The 25296-nt window shown below is 37.2% G+C and overlaps 5 protein-coding genes across 6 annotated transcripts in view; 3 read left to right on the top strand and 2 right to left on the bottom strand.

Annotated features, from left to right (window-relative positions):
* LOC116298662 (fibrocystin-L) overlaps positions 1-3683 on the bottom strand; it is a 44557-nt gene extending 40874 nt beyond the window's left edge. Inside the window, exons 1-5 of the mRNA XM_089028453.1 lie at positions 3246-3683; positions 3062-3136; positions 1601-1742; positions 1411-1519; positions 735-792 (exon numbers count right to left, since the gene is read on the bottom strand). Of these exons, the coding sequence (XP_088884579.1) occupies positions 735-792; positions 1411-1519; positions 1601-1742; positions 3062-3136; positions 3246-3309 (448 nt within the window). The 5' untranslated portion in view covers positions 3310-3683. The remainder of the gene's footprint in view (positions 1-734; positions 793-1410; positions 1520-1600; positions 1743-3061; positions 3137-3245) is intronic.
* Positions 3684-6761: 3078 nt separating this feature from the next.
* LOC148912222 (52 kDa repressor of the inhibitor of the protein kinase-like) lies at positions 6762-8597 on the top strand. The gene has a single exon (XM_089027994.1). The coding sequence runs from the start codon at positions 6762-6764 to the stop codon at positions 8595-8597; it is 1836 nt and encodes a 611-aa protein (XP_088884120.1).
* A 451-nt stretch (positions 8598-9048) lies between these two features.
* LOC116298658 (uncharacterized) lies at positions 9049-13756 on the top strand. The gene is made up of 8 exons (XM_031707182.2): positions 9049-9314; positions 9672-9889; positions 10201-10321; positions 10668-10770; positions 11282-11353; positions 11816-11908; positions 12546-12704; positions 13099-13756. The coding sequence occupies exons 1-8, from the start codon at positions 9195-9197 to the stop codon at positions 13332-13334; spliced, it is 1122 nt and encodes a 373-aa protein (XP_031563042.1). The 5' UTR covers positions 9049-9194; the 3' UTR covers positions 13335-13756.
* Positions 13750-19755, bottom strand: LOC116298659 (polycomb group RING finger protein 3). Of its 2 annotated transcripts, XM_031707183.2 has the most exons (10): positions 19461-19755; positions 19050-19349; positions 18381-18477; positions 17371-17426; positions 16662-16775; positions 16126-16210; positions 15807-15834; positions 15437-15535; positions 14784-14864; positions 13750-14371 (listed from the first exon to the last, which is right to left on the bottom strand). In XM_031707183.2, the coding sequence occupies exons 2-10, from the start codon at positions 19153-19155 to the stop codon at positions 14321-14323; spliced, it is 717 nt and encodes a 238-aa protein (XP_031563043.1). In that variant the 5' UTR covers positions 19156-19349; positions 19461-19755; the 3' UTR covers positions 13750-14320. The 2 variants fall into 2 exon arrangements, with proteins under 2 accessions (XP_031563043.1, XP_088884245.1); XM_089028119.1 differs by having other exon boundaries at positions 16126-16207; positions 19050-19755.
* Positions 19756-22589: 2834 nt separating this feature from the next.
* LOC116298674 (endoribonuclease ZC3H12A) lies at positions 22590-24779 on the top strand. The gene has a single exon (XM_031707199.2). It carries the CDS (start codon positions 22676-22678, stop codon positions 24428-24430), a length of 1755 nt encoding a protein of 584 aa, XP_031563059.2. The 5' UTR covers positions 22590-22675; the 3' UTR covers positions 24431-24779.
* Positions 24780-25296: the final 517 nt, after the last annotated feature.

Genomic DNA, 25296 nt, shown 5'->3' with positions numbered 1-25296 from the left:
GAACTGAATGTTTTTACGAGAATACACCCCGATCTTGTTAAACCTAACCATTTTTTTCTGTGAAACACTCCATTATATTTTGGCAAACATTGCAAACTTCTTCAGCCGTACTAGATCTCTGTGCATTACACAGGTAACCCAGTGAACGCCTGTAGGGCGTCTTGTTTTACTTTCAACTTTGAAATATGCGAAAATTTAACTTGATTAAAGCATTGCGCTATTTTTATAAGGGAGTTTTTATGCAGTCTTAAAAACTTTTCACAATTTCTTTCAAAGGAATGCACTTGAATTAAGAATGACTAACATTAAGTACTGCGCATGATCTTAATGACGATCATTGACAGCGTGCATGGCTTTGCGCACGACCTTTGAGTCACTTGTTTAGTTAAAAGAAACGAGAAACGTCGATGGTTGTGACGGATGACCAGATGGTTGACCTCCCTTTTAGTCCAAACATTTAGGAGTGGGATTCATTAGCGCGCTGAGCTCAAGGAGTAGAAGAGACGCAGAAATGTTGCGTCAAATCAAGAGACAATGATCCCTTGGTTAAATCGTTAATGGTTTATAAAGAAGACTATCGTGAGGCCATCGGTCATTTTTCCTCACAACGGTCGCGCGCAACATGCTGATGACACTTCCTTAGGACTATAAATGGCATCGAAAACCTTGGTCTGCAAATCAGCCTAATATAGCTTAAGCCACACTATACTACGTAGAATTATAACTGTATATACCTGGTACTCCATATCTTGGAGATATGGACGTTACCGTGGGAGTTGCATTGTCTTCGTACTGAAAGCAAGAAAGATAAAAAACGTGTTTGGATTTGCACTTGACAGCAAACCCCATCTCCCTCCCACCTCTATGATCTATACTTGATTGTGTTGATAATACAAACAACTCTCTTGCCATCAATTCTACTCAAAACTGACCTCAATATTTAATTCAATAACAAACACAGAATACGATTGGACGTCGTTGATACGATGTTTAAGAGACTGTTTTTGCAATGCAACATCAATTTTTGCAGACGTCATGTATAATCGCTTTAAAGATTTGAACAAAAGATGGGGTGTTGGTGTCTTTCGTTACATTATCCAGCATGGCGAATTCTTTTGTCATTTCGCTTGGTATGGGAATACTTTACTAGCTCCCGATGCTTCTTTTGCGCGTTACGTCATCGTGGCCACATTGGTGGTCTTTGACAAGACTTCTTATTAGCGCCCATAGTTAATACCACATATGGCCGCCTTGCACCTTTGTCATTGTCATAGGAATGCTTTCAAGCCATCAGTAGTTATATATCACCCAAAGTAATAAGCGTAACATTGCAATGCTTATATGCATACAAATATATCTCTATGCTTATACATAGCAATATTGCCATTTACGCAGGGTTCGTCTAGCTACCTTGAAGACGCATTCTCCATCGCAATAAGTGCTGCCCTTAATGCTTCGTAGCAAAACACCATCGACTTGAACTCGAATATTATACGCACCGAATCCAAACGGCGAAGGCCTAAAAGCAAAGTATTAATAGTCAATCATTTTTCTCACGAAAGAGAAGTTATCCGTTGCTTAGTAACGCAGTCAACCTTACCTGGTGTTACAGACGATTTGCTGTCTATTAGTATAATATGGGATGACGTCACAGGCAAGCGCATGCGTACCTGTGACCGATATCAGTGTAACATTGTTACCGAGCTGAGGTACGTAGTAATTGAACTGACTTTCTGCGAACCCTAAAAAATAAATAAAATCAATTTTAAAACATTAAAAATTAAACAGCAAGATATAATGGGTGCGTTGGTCAATAATTTAGTATAATTCCGTCTCTCTGGAATGTGAAAAGTGCCACAGGGAGCCCAAGCTTGGTTTTTGTGCGAGCATACATTCTTTTTGCGAATTGAGTATTTCTAGTTTGTTACGCTTAAATTAATCGGATACCAAAATCTTTTGGCGAAAATTATGAATTTTGAATTCTGGATTCCATTTTATGTCGAAGAGAATCAGTTGGTTTCTTTGGAGATTTTAGAATAGACTGGTACGTGACTTCAAGCTGTAGTGTCCCGGCGCTAAATTACGACACAAGGTCAAAAGATATGCTATCGAGTTAGACTTGACAACAGCTGGCGTTGAGAGCCCCTAAGTCTGACGTCTGCGGCGATATTTTTTAGTATAGTTTTACGAGTCAATACGATTCTCATGTCATAATTGATCGTATTCTCTCTTTCTGCTAGCAGCAGAGCTTCTCAATTCTAGCACGATTTATGTATGGAAGGCTTTAAATATACTCATGAATGACCACAGTGATATCCTTGTATGAGTTTCGGTCCTTTAATAAAATATCCCTGCGGTGAATCCATTTAAATTTTGAATTCGAATGCAATCGTAACTGACTTCTTCGTCACAGTGTTCGCAGTAAATCATGAAGTCTAATCTTAGACTGTAGTTCTTGTCATTTTTGCATTAACAACCTAAATGTAGCTTACGTGTAATGCCTGTGTTTTTTTGGATCTACTCAATCTGGACAATCCATTCACATCAATTAGTCAATTAAAACATAATCAAGAACTGCAATTACCATGTTAAAGGTTCTTATCTTTTGACTTGAATTTGGAGAAGATATCTACGATCTTTAAGCTACTGAAATACGCCTGACAGTCCTGATAACCAATGAGCTACCGAACAAAAACAACCGCCCTAGAAAGTCTATAGGTGAATGTTGTGTAATTGTTGTACTTTTTATCATTTGATATTTTTAATTTAAATCAATTTATAGGAGACACTTTGTTTGGAGCCCAGCTCTGTTCCTCACCCAAAGATTATCTTTATTTTCCCCAAGTTTTTAGTATATACTTTGTAATAGTTATTTTAGGGTGAAAGTTTATTAAATGAATAAATAAATATTGAGCTAGTTTTAAATGGGCTTAATAATTATAAAGTGCGCAGCTTAGCACTCTCTCGTTCACTTCAACTGGCTAAACACAGGAGAGTCAGTTCTGCACTTCTAATGACATGACTGAAAAATAAATAAATGCCATCTCTGGTTTGTATTTACCTTCGCCAAAGATTGTCAACCTTGTCGCTCCACGGACACTTCCAGAGACTGGACTAATTCTAGTGACTCGTCCACCTAAAAAAAAAAAAACAACAAAGAAAAGTCTTAAAGAACACAGATACCCTTTCTGGTTTCCCAAAAACCACAAATATCGAGACTAAGTGTGTTACCGCTGCTACTTTACCTCGTACTTGAACGATGATTGAAAAGATGTAAATAATAAAGGTAGATAGCCAGAGAAACGCCATCAAATTTATCGAAAACTTGATAAATTTTCACGAACGAGGGCTTACAACTGTCTAGAATAATTTGGATCAGACTGATAACATTGCAGCTACACGCTGAGCTAACGTGAGGCACTTTTGATTATGCTCTCTTTTCTGTAAGTGATATTATTGTAGGTTCTAAGTCGTAGTACCGGTACCTAATCTTCAACGAAACTGCGGTTTTGTCAACGTTTAATTTGACTTTTGAAACCGAAGCAGAAGAGAGCTTCCTTTTAACAGGCTGACGTGAGGGATTCACCGTTCTGCGGTCAGAGGAGATATCACTAGGTGCAGAGGTGTGCAAAGAGCGTAGTACTGCACCAGCAGTGTCGCAAAAAACACACGGCAAGAGAGTGAGAGATAGATATCAATACTTTGATATAGGGGTGTAACATGAACTGGGAATTAGCTGAAACAATAGAAAGCTACTGACAACCACAGATTTGATCTTTGATGGATTTATCTAGCCTGTCACTATCGAACACCAAACGCTACCTTTAAGCTATATTTCATGATCTTTCCCGAGCCCTGATGTTTTTATAAAGAGCTAGATACACTGCGAACTTAAGTGGTCCTTGTAACAATTTGCGTAAGAGGGATGTTATGGCTGTTGCTATGGAAACAACTTGTGACTAATGCGATTTGACGGGAATGTTGGTTTAAAAAAGGGGTCAAAATGAGAATATCTGATTTCGTGCACAAATGAAGGCCAAGGAAAAGTGAACTACAATGATTTGATTAATCCTTGCTTAATGTATGCCACAGTGATTTAAATCAAATTTATGAAGGGGATATCTCGTCCACACTGTCATCCTCCTCCTCACCCCTCCATACCCCGGTAATTCTCCCCAAGGGGAAAAAACTTTGTGATAACATTTTATGTAATAGTTTTAAAATAATAATAATTTATTTTCTTCTTATATATATTTATTTAAATATTTTCTTTAAATATGTATTACAATTCTGCCATGGATGACTGACTCAGTGGCGGATCCAGGGGTAGTGCGACGGGGTCCGCTGCACCCGTTTTTTTTTTCAATTTTTTTTTTTTTTTTTAATTTTTTTTTTTTTTGGTTTGAATTTTTGGATATCAAGGAAAAAATATTTTGTAAATTTTTATTAAAAAGATTACAGAAGTTTTGGGTTGTATCCTGTAGTTATAGCTTGTTTTTGGCGTCGCACTGGTAGCTCGAGTACTCCAAACAGTTCGAGCCATCGCCTTTCCGGCCCGATCCCCGACCAACTGTTTGGACTACCTGTGTTGAAATACAGCGCGCATGCGTAGTCTACTTACAGTCTTGTCAGAACTGAACCACCATATTGGAATTCCCGAAAATCAAATTAATCAATGTAATCAGATGAGCAAGCGAAAATCCAACGAAAAACTTCAAGCAATCACATCATTTTTCAAGAAAAAAAGCGAAGGTAAACAAAGATTGACAATATTATTTGTATTTTCATCTTATTCATCAACAAGAATATTGTCCTGAGTAAAGCTTGCCGCCAAAAGGACTCGTGATGGCTGAGATGTTGAGCTTATTTATCAACCATCGGTATATTTGCAAACAGCACTTCGAATCTCTTCTCGTGGAGCTCACACTTAACAAGGACAATCCTGAAACTGACATTTATAATCTAAGATATCTGATAACTGTTAAAATTGTGGAGCATTTCATGACTGGAGAAACACATATACCAGGCTTGGTTCACCCAATTATTCGGCCATTTCTTGGAAGGCCGGATGAAATTGGAACCGTATTGTACGATGGCATGACGATTTCCCTACCAGGAAAAGAGGAGATAATAAATCCGCGAAATCAATTAGTGGAAGGTGGAGACGTGTTTATACGCTTCGAAGACACAGATGAGTGGGAGCCGTCAGACAATGAGTCAAGTGACTGTGATACAGAGATTTTAAGTGACAGCGAGTAAACATATACATCCGGTTATCGTTTACTTAATGACAGCTAGAGATGAAAAAACATCGTTAGTACTAGTTTTTAAACTTTGTTTTATAATCACAAAGGATGTCGTTTAGAGTGTTGTGTTAACTTTGTTGTTTTATAATAAGTTTTACATTAAGAATGCAATTGCAATTGGGGTGCTGCATAATCATTACCGTAAATGATCTATTAGACGCCTATTAAATTTTCGTATACGAAGGGTGCCGTGGGCGTTTAATAGATAAGAGGCGTTTGTTACTTTAGAGAGGGGCGTTTATTAGACAGTGGGCGTCTAATAGATCATTTACGGTACATGAATTATCTCTAGTAAATAGGTCTATTATAGAATTATACTCCCAAAGATTTTGAATTTATCATGCACACCAGCATGATTCGCTGAATTTTCACATTCAAACATTTAATTATAGATGAAGAAACAAATGCAAGTTTTAAGAAAAATGTAACGACACCATCATCAGATCAGGACAGTAAGTGCAATCCTAGACAGTGACTTGCTCCAAGTCTCTCGCGCTGCTTACTCTAGAGCGGCGCGATCACGGATGGCGAAATTACCGAACAATGAACCGTTATTCCGATTGGAAATCTCTTCGGAATAACGATAACTTTTCGGAAAAACGTCGTTCGTCGTTCGGGAGTAAAGAGCAAGAAAGACTTGGAGCAACTCTTGTGCAATCCTAACAAATTAGTTAAAAAATAATGTAACCACACACTTTGCTGTAATTATTTGGAGCACTTTGACTCTTAAATTTTAGAGTTAGCACTTAGTTAGGTATGAGCGCAATAAAGAAAAAAATGTATAATTTCCAGAGTCTACGCTTTATCAATTTGTCAGATTTAATATTTATTGTATTCAAGTGTCGTTTAAAAGTATTAAATGTCCCCATTTTGAAAGTATTTTCACATTCTATACTGTTTATAGATCCTAGTGGGGAGATTTCCATGGACGAGGAAGTCAGTAGTATTTCGTTGCCTTGTAAATCGTATGATATTGGTTTGCTCTTTGAGTCACATACTGACATTCGAAGCATCAGTAGAGACGATTTATACAACATTCTTACCAAAGAGCCTGATCCCAATGTATCGTCTTACCCGCGTACACGGCTTTGTAACACGTCATCCACTTTACGGCAGTTTCAACCGTCTTGGCTGTTAAAACACCCTTGGGTTCACTATAGTTCTCACATTGACGGTGTATTCTGTCGTGCTTGCGCAATGTTTGCTCCAGAGCAAGTAAAAGCACGTGGTGCTGGTTGCTTTGTGAATAAACCTTATAAACAATGGAATAACATATGCGAAAAGATGAACGGCCATGCAACACAAGATTACCATTTAACTTCTATGGCGAAAATGGCTGAATTTCTTTCTCGTTACAAAAACCCTTCGCAAGCAATCAACAACATCTTAGACAGCGAAGCCCAGTAAACAATTGAAAAAAATAGACGGGTAATTCAATCATTATTAAAGATTGTAATGTTGTGTGGGAAACAAGGCTTTGCACTACGTGGACACCGCGACGATAAAATATGCTGGACGGAGCAAGAAGAGGATAAACATTCAGCTGAAGGTAACTTTATTGAACTTGTTCGTTTTCGGGCAGAGACGGATCAAGTGCTCGCTAAACACCTGGAAAATGCGCCACGCAATGCGAAATATACATCGAAAACCATACAAAATCAACTAATTGAAGTTATTGGCAAGAATATCCAGAAGGATATACTGGACGAAGTAAAGGAAGCAAAGTACTACACCGTAATAGCAGATGAAGTAACGGATGTCTCAAACAGAGAGCAGATGTCACTATGCCTCCGCTATGTTTTTGATTCTGCCGTTAAGGAAGTATTTGTGGACTTCGTTGAAGTAGAAAGAATCACTGGTGAGACATTGGCAAAATCTATTTTGCAATGGCTGACAAGCAATGGTTTGTCTTTGGCCAATCTCAGAGGTCAATGCTATGATGGTGCTTTCAATATGTCAGGCGCAAAGTCAGGATGCAAATCAATTATACAAGAGAAGGCCCCTCTGGCAATTTACTTTCACTGCGCAGCTCATCGATTAAATCTTGCTGTAGTTTCTGCCTGCAAAGTTCAAGAATTCAAGAACGCAGAGTCGTATGTTGGTGAAATTGCTAGGTTCTTTGGCTACTCAGCAAAGAGGCAGCGTCTTTTGGACAGAGTTCTTGAATTAAAGAATCCACAAGGAACAAAAGCAAAGAAGCTAAAGGATGCTTGCCGAACGCGTTGGGTTCTACGCATTGATGCTTACATTGTTTTCGTAGAAATGCTTCCCGCCATCCATACAGCATTAGAGGCCATGGTGTACCCAAACCAACATGAAGAGCTCGGTACAAACTGGATGTGGGATAGCGAAACTGTGACAAAGGCAAATGGATTTTTGTTTCAAATTGAGTCATCGACATTCCTTTTATGCATCATGATTCTCCAGCAGGTCCTTTTCTTACTGAGAGAACTAACAGTTAAGCTGCAGATGCAAGCAATTGATGTTGCATATGCATACCGGCAAGTACATTCTCTTGTATCTACACTAACAACTATGAGAGAAAAGTCTGAAGCAGAGTTTAAGAAGATTTTCCAGGAGACGACAAGGCTTGGACAACATTTCTATGGAGAGGAGTTCCAGCTGGAGAAGCCTAGAATTGTGAGACGGCAAATGAATAGAAACAATCATAACGTATCTAGCTCAGAAGATTATTTCCGAGTTACATTGTATAATGAGTTCATCTCGCATGTGATTGCCGAGCTGCAGGAACGATTTGTACATAACCCTGCTCATGATGTTACACTTAGCCTACTTTTCCTTCTTCCAAGTGAATGCATCGATAAAGAAGACGATGCTGAGCTTCCAGTAAAACTTGCTGAAACGGTTAAATTCTATAATGATGATCTGCCTTATTCGCAAATGTTTCCAACAGAGTATAAGATGTGGATTCGAAAGTGGAAACAGCAATCAAACGGCAATCCTTCTAAGGTTCCAAATAAATTGGCTGATGCCTTTCAATCCTGTAGCAGTTTGCAGTTCCCAAATATACACATATTGCTTCAACTGGCTTTAACTCTACCCATTACTTCATGTGAAAGCGAGAGAAGTTTCAGTCAGCTGAAACTTATTAAGACTGATAGGCGTTCAACGATGTCAGGGAATAGGCTATCTGGTTTGGCCCTGATGAAAGCTCATCAAAGTCTTTGCAACGAACTAGCTTTTGATGACAATAAAATGGTAGAGCTGGTAAAAGCTTTCGAGCAATTCCATCCCCGAAAGATGAGGTTGTCCTTTGTTTTGGGCGATTGAATAAGGTAAGGGCCACCTGAAAATTATCATTTATGGTAACGGTGTTACCCTGTCTAATAAAGTTGTTATTATTATTATTATTATTATTATTATTATTATTATTATTATTATTATTATTATTAAGACAAATTTTATAATTTTTATTCAAACTAACAGCGCTTATATAGTAGGTAAAAGCAACGAAACAATTAATACTTTGACATCATATGACGTCAATATGACGTCATAGCAATCTATTCCCCGATCTGGACCCCGTTTTGAAAAACCCTGGATCCGCCACTGACTGTGCATGCAACAGCTCGTGCAGAGGTGTTGTATTCATATTGCACACACACACACACAAACGCTTTCCTCAGACAAGGAATCTTTATAGTTTATATAATACTGAAGAGAATGACACTTGGTCTCAAGAAGGTAGCCCCAGGCCATAAACGAGATAGAAGGCCAGGTTACATAGCATCCGCCATGTTTTGGTCGTAAAATGTTTTGAATCGGTTTTTTCTTCTTCTTATTTTATTATATTTCTCTGTCATTCGTTTGTTACGTCGGTTAACTCATTTACTTGGAAAACACTACTATCTCAGAAGCTTACATACGATGTGGTTTCAGACGCTAAAAACACGTCAAACCGTCAAGAACTTAACTACTTCCAACAGTCATGGTCAGTTAGCAGCCATTGAATACTCTGACAAGAAAGTAGATGTTCATATGTTGAAGGTAACGCTATTATCCGATATTGTTACCCTATTATACTAGTATATCTTGCGATTTTATGTTTCCATTTATTTATTTATTTATTTTTGATTTTGATAAAGATATATTATTATAATCCAACTATATTGCATATGATATGCATCTATGTGACAGCTATAGGTGTATATGTGGCCGAGGAGGGGGGAGGGTGCTACAAGTATAATCATAAATGTTCTTCTTTTGAATCAAGCATGCACTATTAACCATGACATGCTACTGGTTTCCCTGTATGGTACAGCGCATGGTCAAGTTGACGAGTACATGTATATTAACCCTCCCTCTAAAAACAACTGCATTTTACATAGTGTCCTTATGTTTCAGAGAGAAACTTCACCATTGTCTCTAGATGAGAACACATCAGTAGCTTTTGTCAACCTAGAGGATGGCAGTATATATCTCATTAGTGTATGTGTGTGCGTAAAAGGAAGGTCTGTACTAGAGTTCAAGGCATGGGATGTCACCAACAATTTTGGTTTCACAGCCAAGGATATAACTGTACAAGACATGCAGAGACTTAATATGAACGATAGCAAATCCAAGTGAGTTTATTAAGTACTTCTCTTCATTCTTTATGGATTTCCTGTGAATATACTCTTGAAGGAAAGAAAAAGCATGGGCTCTCCCTTCCCCCATCCTGCTCTCTTCCCTCTTTCTCTCCCCCCCACCCCCTGAATGCCTGTTCACTGGATACTCATTGGCTGTTAACTAGGAATATTTAGCTAGGTCGAGATTGAGTACTGTGGAAATTTAGTTACCCAGACGATACCCAGACATCTGTTTTCCAACAAAGACAAGATAAGATTTAAAACAATGTAACTAGTTTAAAATAGAATGGTGTCAATGATTTCAGAGCAATTGTCAATCTACCTGAAGTTTCTGCTACACAAAATCCTGTGAAAATCAACTCTTTAATGGACTATATTGCAATTCCTGTTGGTCCTACTCTTGTAGCCATGTGGAAATGTAAAAAGGTAAGTCTTCTTGTTATTGGTCTCTCGTTTTCTTACTGGACTCTGAAGATCACTTCCGCTCAGGTTGTCGAAACATCAGTCACCACCAACAATAGTATTTCTCAAGACTACACTCACCCGGATGATCACACTTAACAACAAACTTAACTAAACAACAAACGAAAACAACAACAACAAACTAACACTAAATGGAAGCAAAAACTAAGGACAAAAATGAGGCAATGATGATTGCTCTTTGTAATAACTCTTCCACATCATATTTTTGAAACTTTTAAGAAATGCTTGTTTTTTAAGATTGGCTGATTTTTAAGATCGACTGATAATGATGTTTAAATTCTGTTTCCAGACAGATAATTCTTGTATTAGTTTGGAGCTTGTGACAGCAGTAAGAACATCTATGGTAGTACAAGATATTGGACTGATGTTTTCAGACGAAGATACAAAAAATAGTAAGTTGCAACAGGTCATGTGACCCTACTTCCATGGCTGTACCCATCACTTCACTTATCTACTGCATGCCAGCAAGGTGACACCTGGCAAAAAAAGTGTTATATACTACTTTTGCACTTAAATTAGTGAGATACCACATTGACCCCTAGATCTGTTTGGTTTTGTTGCATATTTGAAGTTGCCATAATCCAAATTTCAAATATGCAACAAAACCAAACAGATCTAGGGGTCAATGTGGTACCTCACTTTGAGTGAGGAGGTAGTATATAACCTATTGCCTAACCCCAACCAGGAGTACCAGGGGCTATTCTTCATTGGGTTTCTAACAAGCAAGGCTATACTGGAACACACAAGACCCCTTAAGATAGACGTCATCCTTTATAATTCCAATTCTGCTTCATAACAGGAATGATGTTGAATGAATCATTGTGTAAATAATGCAAAGTGTATTTGAATAACAGTCCATACCACATGCATTGTCAATATTCATCACTTTCTTATGTACTTAAGGTATTCCATCTCTTGTTGTTGGTGAGTCTAGTGGAGTTCAGATATTTACTGCTGCCAAATCTGTTCATACAGGTATGTTTCGATTATTTACATTCTTATTATTCATAAAAAAGGATATTCAGCCTTTGGTAATAGTCTGGTATTTTTATTAAGCAGACATCTTCAGAACCTTTCCTTGTGTCCACTTAATAAAGGGTCTCAATTGAAAATGAATTTGCTTTACAGTAAATATGGGGGTAAATTTTGGTACCATACAAAAAGCTGTTCATTTAATGAAGGTTGTATTACTGTAAATAAGAAAATATACTTGTCGAACTGTCCACAATTATTGTTTATATCTGTTGTTATTGTTAATATCTGTAGAGGACTACAGCATCGAGACAGGTGATGGCTGTAGACATACATACACTGTACATTTTATTTGATTTTCTGTGAAGTGATGTGACCTGATTGGTTGGTCTATTCATTTATTACAATATTATTTGCTATATATCTAATGTTTTTAGTTACAACCACTTTTCTTATATTTTATAGATGTATTATCCTCTTCAACTGATGAAGAAGACACTGTATTCAATTCCATTTTCTTCCGATTCCCCTCTGTGGACCAAAGCAGTACTGTTCAAGGTATTTATGTACTGTAGCTGATTCTGATGGTGAGATTCAATCTTGACATACAATCCATTTATATTCTGTCCCAATCAGAATTGGGTGAGGCACTGTCATCAGCATTGGTGCTCACCCTCATTTCTGTAGTATGAAAAGACTAAGAGTATCCCAATCCTATGTGGACAGAATTCTGTAGTGAATCACAGCAATTTACTCTCTCCCTTCATCAGCATTTTGTCATGTATATGTAACTCTTAATTTGCTGCTATCCATACCTGCTCCCAGTGCACTGAATAGACCAGGGAGATTGCAAGTGTGTTTTTGCAAGAATGTAAGTGTACGGTACGGTCTGGGTCCAGATTTGGACTCTAAATCCTGTGGCCTTTAATCTAACATACCAGGGGCAGATCCAGGGATGGTGGAGGGGGTGACTAATCACCTCCCTCCTTGTGCTCAAATTTCTCACTATTATCCTTAGTATGCCACCCCCCTTTTTCTCACATTCCTGGTAAAACCTTTATAATAGTAACCCCCCTTCTAAAATGACTAAATCAGCATGTTCTAATAATTATTACTAATCATTTATAATTTATCAGTTATCCAACTTGTCACACATGGTTTTGTAATTAATTTGACATGATTTCTTGTGTTTCAGATATCCAGCGTAGTTCTTTCAGTTCGTGTATAATATGTGATAACAATGGATGCCTGTGGTTCCTAACATTCTCAAAACTAATTCCAATTCATTTGCCAAGTAGTAAGAATGGCAATGCAGTGTATGCTGTGCAAGCTAAAAGTAAAAAAGTTCCAGAAGGTAAACTATGATACTTTACTTAGAGTTGATAACAGCATATTGGGTGTTACTAGCTTGCTCAATGAGGCTGGGGCATGCCTGGAAACAGCTAGAGGACAAGGCGAAGGACAGGGTTCTGTGGCATTCAGATGTTGATGGCCTATACCTCACAAGGGGTGTACTGGCTTAGGAGGAGGAGCTCACTCACTTGTTGTTTTTCTTATTGCAAATAGATCATTTATAAGCAGCCAGCTAAAGCTTATGTTTAGTCATCATATTTTATTTAAACATTTCCTCAAGGGGCATATGCAGTCAGCATAGACTAATGCCCAATTTATTCAGCCCCTCTTTCTCAGATTCCTGGATCCACTCCTGTGAATAACAGCCTTTTTGCATTGAATTTGACATGAAATAGGATGGTTGGCTGTGGTACAAAAGAACCAGACGATAAACCTCTATAAACTAGATGATGTCATCAAGATGTCGGATGCAGGCCTGATAGCACAACCATGGCATGTGATTTTTTCAACATGTCAACTGAATTGTGTTTCATTTATTGATATGAATACCCTCGCTGCAGGCTCACCCTCTAACCGCACACTTTCTCTTTGGGTTGGACTTGATAGTATAGGACAAAGAAAGGCTAGTTGAGAGAGACTGTGAAATATTAGTGAGGAAATTTTAGCTGCAGCTTTACTGTCATCTTCAATCACACCCATCTCCTTGGGTTAGTTGACGAGTAAAGAAAAGTTAGATGAATGATACCCTAGCACAAGACCATCTTCTAATCACACAAACTGTTTGTGAGCTAGGCTTGATTGACCACAAGAAAATTGGTAGATGGGAAAGAGTTTGTGGGACTTTGTATTATAGATTGATGCTCTAACTCTAGCTGAAACGGGTCACCCTTGCAAATAATAATCCAGGCTTGATCCAATATTCATTGGCATTATACATGTTTGTGAGGATATGGGAAATGTCTCCTTTGGTTAGAGTTTTAGTAGAGCAATAAAATATATACAGTGGAATTAAGAAGCCAAATATGGTAAATAAATAACATGTCAAGTTTATAATGGCCATCTTTATATTATTTTCTTTGGGTTTGCGTGAGCACGTATTTGCAGTGATTACATATTTTTGTGTATAAAAACGACTCTTTAAAATTCATTCTTCATAAGCTGAATTAATCCAACAGTAACTTCTTATACAGTGCAATGTGGCACAATGCTGGCTAATATAATATATTTATGCGTATAAATAAATGTATGCAAAGGCAAGAAAAATGCTATAATTTAAGATTAGATTTCTAACATTACCTATTTTTGAAGGCAAGGAAAAAGCAAACGATGTTTATTAAATACTGACCATCTCATCTTGATTTGAAGTGCTTTGCTTCAATACGTCACGTGACTATTGTCCGCCATCTTGTGTGGCAAATCTGAACTCAAACGTTTTACAGGCAAACGTAGATATAACATCCCATATATTATAAAAAACAGTAAAGAAATGAAAAGCCAAAACCAAGGGATGTCAAAAATGTTATTCCTGTCGTATCGGCGATTGTTTGCCAGGTACTAGAGAATTTCCAGTGGCGGTGGCTGATAAATTGCCAAGCTATTGTTAATCAACAGCATTTATTAATACAAAAGCTTCAAACTTGGTCTGTAATGCAGCAGTAACGGAGAATCCTAAAAAAGAAAAAGAAAAATCCATTAGTATAAAGGATAATATTAGATGGAAGATAACATAAAGTCTAAAAACAAACCGCCGCAACGCATATAACCGTAAGCGTTTCGGAGAAGATTTCTCAGTTCAGCGAGTTCAGTTATATGTTTCTTGCTTGCTCCAAAATAGTTGCAAAGTTTAAGTGTTTCCAGAGATTTAAGCCTTTCGTTTTTAGAGTTAAGTTCTCTAGTTTATCTTGCTCTTCGACATATTGACCTTAAACAATTTTGAAAATTTTCGCTGAAGTCGCCATGTTTCCCCCCAGTTCATTCAGCATCGAAAAAAGGCGGGAAAATGTGACGTCTCGTGACACGCATGTCCCTGACAAGACCCGGATGAAGTTTCATATACATATTTCATAATTATTACGGTTACCTTACATCTCCAGCGAGTTACCATAATAAATTTAATAGTGTGATCCTTTCCTAAAATTTCATCATTGCATAAAATATCTACCTGTAACGACACAAAAATGCAGGTTATACGACCCTTCACATTAAACAGTTCGGAGGGGAGCGTTCTGTTTTGTTTTTGCATTATACCTTTAAATTAAATTTTTATAAACGAACAAACATTCAAATGAGACAAATGGGATAGTTCGTAAAGCATTGACCCATTAGACTTGCTAAATCGCTTGGAGTGCATTTTTTTTTTGTCAATTAAAATGGTGGCCACGACGGCGTCCACTAGTTTTGTCCTTGTGCATGTGACTTCCTAGCCGCCATGTCCGTTGACTTTAAGAAAACATTTGGTCTTGCTTTCTTTTGATATATCAACCAACATGGCGGCCACATACTTGTGTTTTTATTCTCATGGGAAGGATGCGCGCCAATAATATAAGTTTAAAAAGAGATTAAGGTAATTTTTCGATTTGGGTGCAAACACCGTTTCAATAAAAGTCGATGGATTTAAAAAGACGCCACTTTTATTTGACACTTGTACAACAGTCTTGCAAAGAGTCGTAGATATGATTCGTCCCGTGCAGCGAGACAGTAATTCGGAGACTTAAGTAAAATAAGAAGACTCACATCAGTATGGTTATCCAAAGCAAGTTTCTTAGCGATAAATTTCTTGAGATGTTGAACTGTAGCTTGTGATGATAGTTTTAGGTATTTACGAGTCAATGGCTGAAGAGAAAAGATGAAATAGGTGAATATAAGTCGAGATATTGGCAAACGCCTTTTGAAATTCGAAAACTGGGTGACCTAAATTTCTTTTCTTTTCTTCTTTTTTTCTTTTCTTTCTTTCTTTTTTTATTTATTTATTTATTTTATTTATTTTATTTTTTTCTTTAACCATATTTTTCCGTCGTGTTTTCTTTAAGAACCTAAGATTCGATCAATCTCACAAGGCGGCATGATTCAATATTTACGTGGCCTTTTTTTTTTGCCCACTTACCTTTAATAAATATTTTCCATTTGAAGATCTGCAAACAATCGCAAAACTTTCATTACTAAATGAGACTTTTTTGAAACTTGTAACTTGGCGGACGTGCCTGGGGGCATGATGGAGCTTTAGCAGTATCGAAAGGGAAAATACAACGAAGAAACTACAGGGGACCCATTATGTCATGTTGATGCTGACACACCAAGAGGCGCATAAGGCGTAGAGAATCCATAATATAGCTTGATACGATTCTTGAAGCACTATGCTAAGAATTCAAATGAAAAAGAAAGAGAAAAAGAAGTGTATTCAGTGGAAAATTCCATGTTCTCACCTATAACATTCCATACAAATAGCCGTTTGTTCATCATTTCGATGATAATCTTCTTTAGATGTCGAAGTATCGGCATAAGTTTCTACTGCAAGAAAAAGGATTTTACTTGTTAAGCCATTCATTAACTACAATCATATTAAAGAGAAGAAAGGACGACAAGAACCCTTTAACCCAAGGAGAGGGGTTCTCGATCTTTTAAATACTTATGCGCCTCTTATGCTCTTGATAAACAATTCAATCTATTTAAGCGCATGTGATAATAAAGTTAGGCAACTGCGATTGGTAGGATGAGGGTTTCTGTCCTTTTATTATGTTCAAGCTTGAATATAGATCTATGATATGCAAACGGTCTTTTATTTAATCTTTAAAACACAAATTTTGATATCCCTCAAGGCTCAGTGCTCGGACCACTGCTCTTTTCATTTAATTTACATCAACGATAAAACTCCTTTCATTATACAAATGATACTAAGAATAAAATATGCTAAGGGGACAAAATGAAGGAAAGGAAGAGAGTATAGATGAAATCATTATACCTTTGGGTTTTGGAGACGAGATATTTTTCTGGCTATTGTTGTGTATATTTTGTTGTTCCCCTGTACGATACATAAACATTGCTACTTCAAATTCCTTTTGTCGTTGAATTTCACCTGCATGAAGAAGCATAGTGGAAATATCTGGGTTACTAACAAATGGAAACAAAGTAATGGGATTGGGAGAGAAAATGGGAAACATTTCCATCCCTTGCAAATGGCACGCAAAGGATTCGTGCCAAATCATCAGATGCCCGGCCTTAGTCCGCATAGTGCCCTCACTTAGACAGGCTACCAAAGCGCAAACCGCAACCACTTTTTATAACCATTCAAAGCAATCACTGTGGGACACGTCCGGTTCTTGGCATGTACGTAGGAAAACGAAAATGCCACACAGTAAGTAGTGCCTAGTAATGAGGATTCCTTTGCAGCCTAGCACTGGTATTAAGATAAAGAAAAAGCTTAACTTTCGTGATTAACTCCCAGATGGAATTCAGTTACGTGTTTCAAGTTACTATACAGTATTATCACAGTAATTCAAGAATGGAAAATTCCATTACTTTGACACTCAGATGGCTTTTTTCAACAAGACACTCTGATTGGGTAAAGTAGGTTTTATACTTTTCTGATTGGTTCAGGGTAGAAGCCATTTAAGGGTCAGAGTACCCGTTTCCCACCTATCACGTGAAAACTGGCGTGTAAAAAGACTTACGTTCTTGTAAATCAGGCACCAATTTGTACACAATATCCTGTAAGGTACGATCAGTACTGTGGAAAAAAACGCAGGAAAAACCATTACATCAACATACACATCATATCTCAACACTGCAGAACTCCATGCAAGAAATATCAGAACAAATTCTTAAAATTTTTCGGGGTTTAGGTGTGGCAATATGAAGTTCGGAACCATTGACAAAAGCAATTAAAAGGTTTTGTTAATATGTTGTCAAACAGATTAGAATATCCGCTTTTGAGATTTTTTCTTCACTTCAATACATGCGCACCATATTGCGGTTTGTTCCATAATCACCTAGAATTGTTAGCTATTTTAGAATACCAATGAAGCCCGCATATAGTAACCACAGTTTTGAGTCAATATGGAAAATTATTGAAGACAAAACCAAGCCAAAAGAACCAACATACATGATATCAATTGTCAATTAACCAATATAACCACTTTTAGTTCTATATCTTTGCCACTGAAAAACCTTGTCTTAGTGAATTGCGGCAGCTCAAGTCATCGGTGTAAGTCGTACTGAGAGTCTTTTTTAGAGACTTTTAGGGCACCAATATGTATTTTTTTTGGTATGAAAACATATAATATTTCTTTAATTTCGACTTGCATTTCACTAACAAAGCTATGCGCCATTCTCTAGGGAGTTATAGACGTTTATTAAATGCTCTTTTTTTGGCAAAATAGGTGTAGGAATGGAATAGAATAGAACGGATATCTTAACTTGGAAATTCATTCCGATATTGCGCTACTCACGATGTAGTTAACGGAAAATTAAAGAGTAGCTGAGATAGCTAGCTATTCATATATAAAGCTTGTCATTTAATTATTTATGTGATATGCAAGAAGTTGATTCATATCTATCTTAATCCATTCCCCATTATAATAACTACACATGAATTATTCACAATGCATATGGTTTCTTAATTTGCTACATAGGATCACATTATTATTTTTTTTAACATTAAACGTCAAAGGTGTTCATTTACCTTATGTAGTTCATTGGATGACTTTGATGCAATACAATTTTACATGAAGGACAGAAGTTGCACTCTCGTAAATGCTTGACCAAGCAACTACGGCAGACTGTAAATGGCATAAAATAACTACTGTTATGTTTATACGAAAAGTATAAAATTTCTCAATTAAACAGCTGACTTATGGTACCTACAATTTCAAGCTCTTTTGTAAACACTCATCTATACTTAATCACAATTTGGCTTCAGTATTAGGCATGCACTAAGGACTGATCTATCAGCGTAAATGGCACTTCGTATTCAGCGATCTTTGAGCGAATAAATATAAGATTGATAGAGATTATGTTAAGCGGTGTATGAAGCGAGGAAATGTATAATGATGCAGTATTAAATACACTAAATCGGACCACAAATCTTTTAGATAATCATTAAATTTTATTTTCGTAAAAGCAAAGAATTTAAAACACAGCTAGTAGGCAGTTGACGCCAGAACATGGCAAACAGTGGAAAAGATGTTTGATGCTGGTCGACATGGGTACAGAGTTTCTAAGAGCCACTTAGCATCTCGTATGTATTCTCAGCCCTAATATAAGTTATATCCTTTTAAAAAAATTTCCATCATAGTTTAAAGAAGAAGCAAACAAACAAGTTAGCATCAGTGTAGTTTAGTGGTGTACTCACATGTGTGGAGACACTCCACGATAGTCGTTGCGTCAATTAAGTAGCCGCCACATAGTCCACACGTAATATGCTCCCTCACTGCACATAGTTTGATGGTCCTTTCCATCTTCTTCGCTTTGAAGAAGCGTTTAAATGGTGAATTGACTAGTAACCAAGCATGGACTTCGAGCGATCGTGATTTAAAATGAACTCAACCGAGAATACTGAGTGAAAATCTAGTCAAGTGGCGAATTTCTGTCATCGATTCGACTCGTGTCGAGTTAGCTCATCAATACAGTATAACTTGAGAACGTCCCATGTCTAGTAGCGATGACAGAAGCATTGATTGAGTAGTAAATACAAAACAAAACAGCTTTAAATGCCCGTAGGCCAACTTTGTTCACAACAGTAGGCGGTCAGCGCAAGAATTACCTCAACAATAACAGTATTCATCATATTCTCCAGAGATGCACCAACAAACGATTATATTGAATCTTTCTTGACACATCACTAATCATTTACGCTTGGCTTGGGGTGATAGGCAACCTCTTAAAGATACAAGAAAATCTCTTCAATTCCTGGAGAAGTTGATCGCATTAAACTCGAACAAACCTAGTAGAGTTCCATCTCAAAAGATGTCACTCTTAAAGCCTTTGTCAATAGGATTTCTGATGACTCTGATTTGAATAAACATGAACAAACACAAACACAATTATCTGTGACACGCTCAAATTAAATAAAATATAAGGTTAAGGCTTATTTAGTCTTTTGCATTGGTTATTGTGGGGATTTTTTTTTTATGACGTTAAAGGAAGGGGTCGTTTCTTACCCAAATGAGGGACTAACCACACAGGAAATTGAATCTTCGTGTATGTCAATTGACGGCTGACTAGGCGCACAATTTATTTAAAATGCTGTCAAAACTAGAGAAAACTAGATACGGTACGTGTGAAGTCAGTGAATCTTACTTCGAAGCTAAGCCTCTTGAAATTACTTGTAGAATTTGAAGGAATTAAAGCATGTCTTCACAAATTAATGAACTGAAGTAACATTGTCAGTGGATCCGGGGTCGTTTTGCCATGGTGCTTTTCCGATTTCCATCATGATTTGCTTTGTTCTATATATTAATTACGCAAACTGAGGTATTAACATTTTAGAGGTTTACTTTTAGGTTTTTATCTCTTTGTAGATTTTATTTTAACCTGGCAAGGAAACGGCTGTGTTTTTTTTACAAGCTCCTTCCTTCACTAAGTCCCTGTCCACACTATGCCGGATTTTCCGAATTTTTATTTATTCGGTTAGGCCCACCGTCCACACTAGTCCGGGCGATTCAACGAAAACGAATTTTTTCGAATACGGTCTCCAGAGTGGAACAATTTGAAAACGCCGGCTAGCCGTATTAGTGTGGACGGAAAACTTTTTTTTCGGTTTCGGTTTGAAAATTCGGATTCACATTTATCCGGCATAGTGTGGACGGTCCCTAAACCTTCGCCTTTTCGCGAATGGCTCTTTCTCTTTCTCCCTTTTACAACAAAAAGAGAAATGACAAACTAAAAGTAAGGGTTTCATAAATATTTAATGCTTTTCCTGCGCCGTTCCGAAAGTTAAGGATGTGATAAATCAGATTTAATATAATTTTTTAAATTGATTTCTAGCTCGGACGGTCAAATTTTTTACAGTTTTTTCATTTATTTGCACATCTGAATATTTTTTATTGCTTTTATTTTCTCCTAATTATTTTTTTCATAGGAAAATGGGAAATCCTAAGTTTTATCATATCAATTTTATTGAGTCTAAGAGATAAATCAGCTTTCGTTGAGTAAGAAGGTCAGGCCATTCTTCCTAAAGAAAATGACAGAAACATGTTACCTCTCATTTAGGTGACAAGTGAAAATGGAGAAGCTTAATTGCCAACAATCCTAAAGGGGTAACTTATGTTATGTAACTAATAACCGTAATTGCATTGCCTGTTGGTGCAAATATCAATGCTACTGCTTGCCAAAATTATCGCGGCCTGTTGGTGCAAATAAACGCTCCTTCTTGCCAAAAAGTCAACTCAATGAACATAGCCATTAATGATGTAATAATGATGAGTCAGAAACTGAAAGCACTTAGCTCCTCTTTTGCTCACTATACCCACACTAGACAGCTCGTTCTTTCTTAACGGGTGGGGGCAAGAAAAACGTTTAAACTGGCTTAATCCCAAAGGCTTAACACACAGGGCAAAAGAGGTACTACTTTTCGAAGGTCAATTAGGATTTCTTTAGTTTGAAGATTTTATTGAGGTTTTTAAGAAAGTTCAGTACACTTTCTAATATGACAACGCAGAAAACCTTACTTGGGCTACCTGTGTTTTCCCTGAGAGAAAATGGCGGCCTTGTTTGTTTGGTGACGTCATCGGGCTACAGGTGGTAAATCAGTTATCGCACTGAGAGGGACTTCTCCAAGAGCGTGGGCGGTCGAGCTAAATTACGATGTATGAAGCAATTATAAATAGACTTAGAATTTACTATAACGATGTAAGAAAATATGAAATGTAAATACAACATTTAAAAAATATTCCAATAAGCTTTCAGGAAGCCAATTGAATTCATTGAATATTTTTTTGTACGGTTTTTATGTAATTCCTAGATGAGAGAGAATTCGCACTCTAGCTGTTGCTCAAAAACTCAAAAACTCAAAAAGTAAATAAATGATAGCAAAAAAATAGAGCAGTTTTTAAAAGTATATCTAATATCGTATGGATTTCGCAACAACATGTTTGGCTTTGTTGATTCTATAATTTCAGCAACAAATTATTGCAGAGCTGATAAGATTTGCCATCAAGGCTGGGGGTAAATTTTTTTCATATTTCGATACAGCTCAGAAAATCTGCGCCACGTGTAAAACACGAGATCAGATTACCTTCGCTATTGTGATTTGACATATGGCCCTGCTCAAGTTTGACGTCACCTCCCTTAAATAGTGCAATGAGCTAGAGCCAGTGAGTCACGATCCTGTGAGTTGAAAATTTTTGGAATTCGGCCGGCTACAAATTTAACAGTGATTCACGTACTTCACTAGAATTCTAAGAAAAAGCTGGGAAAGGTTTCGAGTCCCAAAACAATTGATCGGGGTTTTCCCTCGTGGTTAATAAGAACAAGAAAATAATACTGACGTTTCGGCCGAGTCTTTTTGACATTCAATTAAATATCATTAATCGTTTCCCTATATTTTGAATTTTTATTACCTTAAGTTTCAGTGAATTTGAATTCAGTTTACTCAACGATTATAATGAGGAGTTAAGGATTAGAATGAAAAAATTATCGCCATTTTGATTTTTGTGATAAATTTATCATCGTTTCTAAATTGCGAGAATGTCAAAAATATTGTTGTACTATTTCTGTATATTTATAGTTTATTTTAGTTTTTAGAAACACCAGAGATAATATTTACATATCATGTTTAAACTTGTACGTGGCTCGTCGAATCAAAAGCAACCAATCGGGGAATTCCCCTAAAAAATACAACTTCCGTTGTTGTTGGCAAAATTCCATTTTTATCCCATAGTGATTCAACACTTATATACTTCCTTGTGCGACTGACGCAAGGTTTCACAGTAAAGAAGACTTTAAGCACGGAGGAGATAAAAGTTTAGCTCTCGAAAAATGGATAAAAATTTCGTTATATCGGTTGAGAAAGTTCGGATTTTGCGTGAAAGTTTGAGCCATATTGCCAGTCTTTTCAAGGAAGTGAAAATTCGAACTCAAGAAATCGATAAAGATGACGGCAAGCAATGGGTTAATGTTTCGAGTTCGAGTAGAAACAACACAGAAGAGCTACTAGAAAAAGTCAAGGACTATATCAATGCACTCTGTGATTCTCCAGAAACGACTACCACTCTTCTTAAGATCGATGAGTATCCTGCATTTAGGAATCAAGAAAATATTTTCAATTTGGAAAAAATGTTTGGTGTTGTAGCAACCGTTGATGACAATTTACAGAAACTGAATATTAAAGGAAGCGAAATTAACGTAGTTTTAGCCCAATCCTGGATTGATGAGAGTCATAGCCGTCTACCCAAGGACACAAAACTACCTTGTGTAGTTGTCACTGATGGAACTATCAATCCATCCTTAAAAGAATTTGCTCTCAAGTTAGGCTACAGCGAACAAGATGTTAATTCGGTGGCCAAGAAATTTGGCCCTGACGTGGACCAGAATCAACTCTTGCAGGAGCTTATTCAGCTTAAGGGTACATCTCGAACTCTTCCTAAAGTAATAGACAGTCTACCTCGTGGAGGTGCTACAAAAGTGGAGCAAATTGTAGCTCGAGGTGCAGCTCCACACAGAGCAGCTGAAACACAGATAAGGGATTCTATCAGGAGTTCAGAATGCGCGCCAGTTCCGCAAGGGATTTCCCCAAGCCGCTGCGAAGATGTTTTCGATTCACTTCTTCCAATAGTCATCGATGGTAGCAACGTTGCAATGAGCCATGGTAATCAACAAGTCTTTTCATGCCGCGGAATTGAACTTTGCGTCAACTGGTTCAAAGAGAGAGGTCATAAAGAAATCTATGCGTTGGTACCGAAATGGCGCACTGAAACACCCCGCATGGATTACCCAATAAACGATCAATATATCCTACAGAAGCTATCGAAACAAAATTTCGTAAAATTTACGCCATCACGTCGTGTAGCTGGTAGAAATATCGTTTGTTATGATGATCGATTTATTGTGGATTTGGCCTACAAAATTGGTGGTGTTGTGGTCTCCAATGATAACTATCGCGACCTCCAAAGAGAAAACTCAGATTGGAAAGATGTCATAGAAAACAGACTCTTGATGTATTCTTTCGTTGGAAACTATTTCATGCCTCCAGATGATCCTCTTGGGAAATATGGACCAAGCCTTAAGGAATTCCTGCAAAGAGGGACCAAGAGTCATCCTCGAGTTTGTCCTCATATCAGTCGATGTACTTACGGCTCAAAGTGCCGTTTTTATCACCCTGAGAGAGATCCAAAGAGACGGCAGGAACTCTTAAGTGGCAATCAGAGACAAGTTGGTAGAGGTTCGTCTTCTCCTCCGTGTGACGCTCGAAATCGTTTCGTTAAGGATGCTGCAATCTATGCCGAAACACCCATCCAACAACAGCAGTGGCACTTACCTCCACCGCGCACTTTCACCACAGCACAACACTATACTTATTCACGACCTCCCCACCATTCGTATAATAACAGCAGTTGTGCCTCAAATGAGAAAGGCATTCAAGATAAACGCTATGATCTTTTGTACGCTAAAGTACTAGAAATATTTGCCGACAACCCAGAAGGACTTGCACGAGCAGAGCAAAGACTTAGAGCTTTTTATAGTGAAGAAATTGATGACCAATCGATACTAAATTTTGTGTTTGACGATAACTAGTTGTAAATATGTATCATATAATATAAGCTAATATAAAAAGGCGCATAAGGCCTCAGAAACGTAAGGTAGAATGACTTTGAAATGGTTGCCGTACTTGACCAAGCACTGTCATTGAATCATGTGTTGCATCTTATTATCTTTTATTGGTTTGGGGACGAATCCGCCAAGAGTCAAAACTATTATTTACGATGTTCGAAATTCGTTGAATAAACCAAGAGACAAACAAAAGACAAGAAAGCACGTAAATATAAATGAACTTTAACACTATTTCTTTATTTCTAGCTAGCTACCTTGTTCAGCATTATTTATAAATAAATACTTAACTTTCATATTAAAGTATATCATTGTGTATCATTGTCATTTAATTAAATGGGGTTTTTTTTCTATTGAGGATTCACTTTATTTACCGTTCTATTTCGATCGTGACTGTGAATGCATTATTTTTCTCCGGGAAGACCTTGCATGTAGATTTTCAAGTATTCTTCCTAATGTAGCTGAAGTATATTCAAGATTCATTTTATTTATACGCTATTTCGATAATGAATGAGTGCTGAATGCATCAAGGTTTTTGCGGAAAATACAGAATCATTCTGCATTTTCCGCAAAAACCTTGGAATTTTGCAAATATTTTTCCTATTAAAATTTTTACTTTTTTACCGATCTATTTCGATCACGAAAGCATTACTTTTTTTGTAGAAAACATTGAAAGTTATTTTGTCAAGCAGTTGGAAGGGGAGGATAGTACCGGACAACGTGACCCATAATCCTTTGCGCATAACATTTCATATTGAATCGGTAAATCGGATCGGTATGATTGAATTCACCAGGTCTAAGGCTTAGGGGAAATAATTTATTGGTTCAAACTA

The sequence above is a fragment of the Actinia tenebrosa genome, unplaced genomic scaffold (genome assembly GCF_029948245.1).
Source record: "Actinia tenebrosa isolate PJP-AT-01 unplaced genomic scaffold, QUT_ActTen_1.0 PGA_scaffold12__29_contigs__length_12842862, whole genome shotgun sequence".
NCBI lineage: Eukaryota > Metazoa > Cnidaria > Anthozoa > Actiniaria > Actiniidae > Actinia > Actinia tenebrosa.
This window is presented reverse-complemented; position numbering and strand designations above follow the sequence as displayed.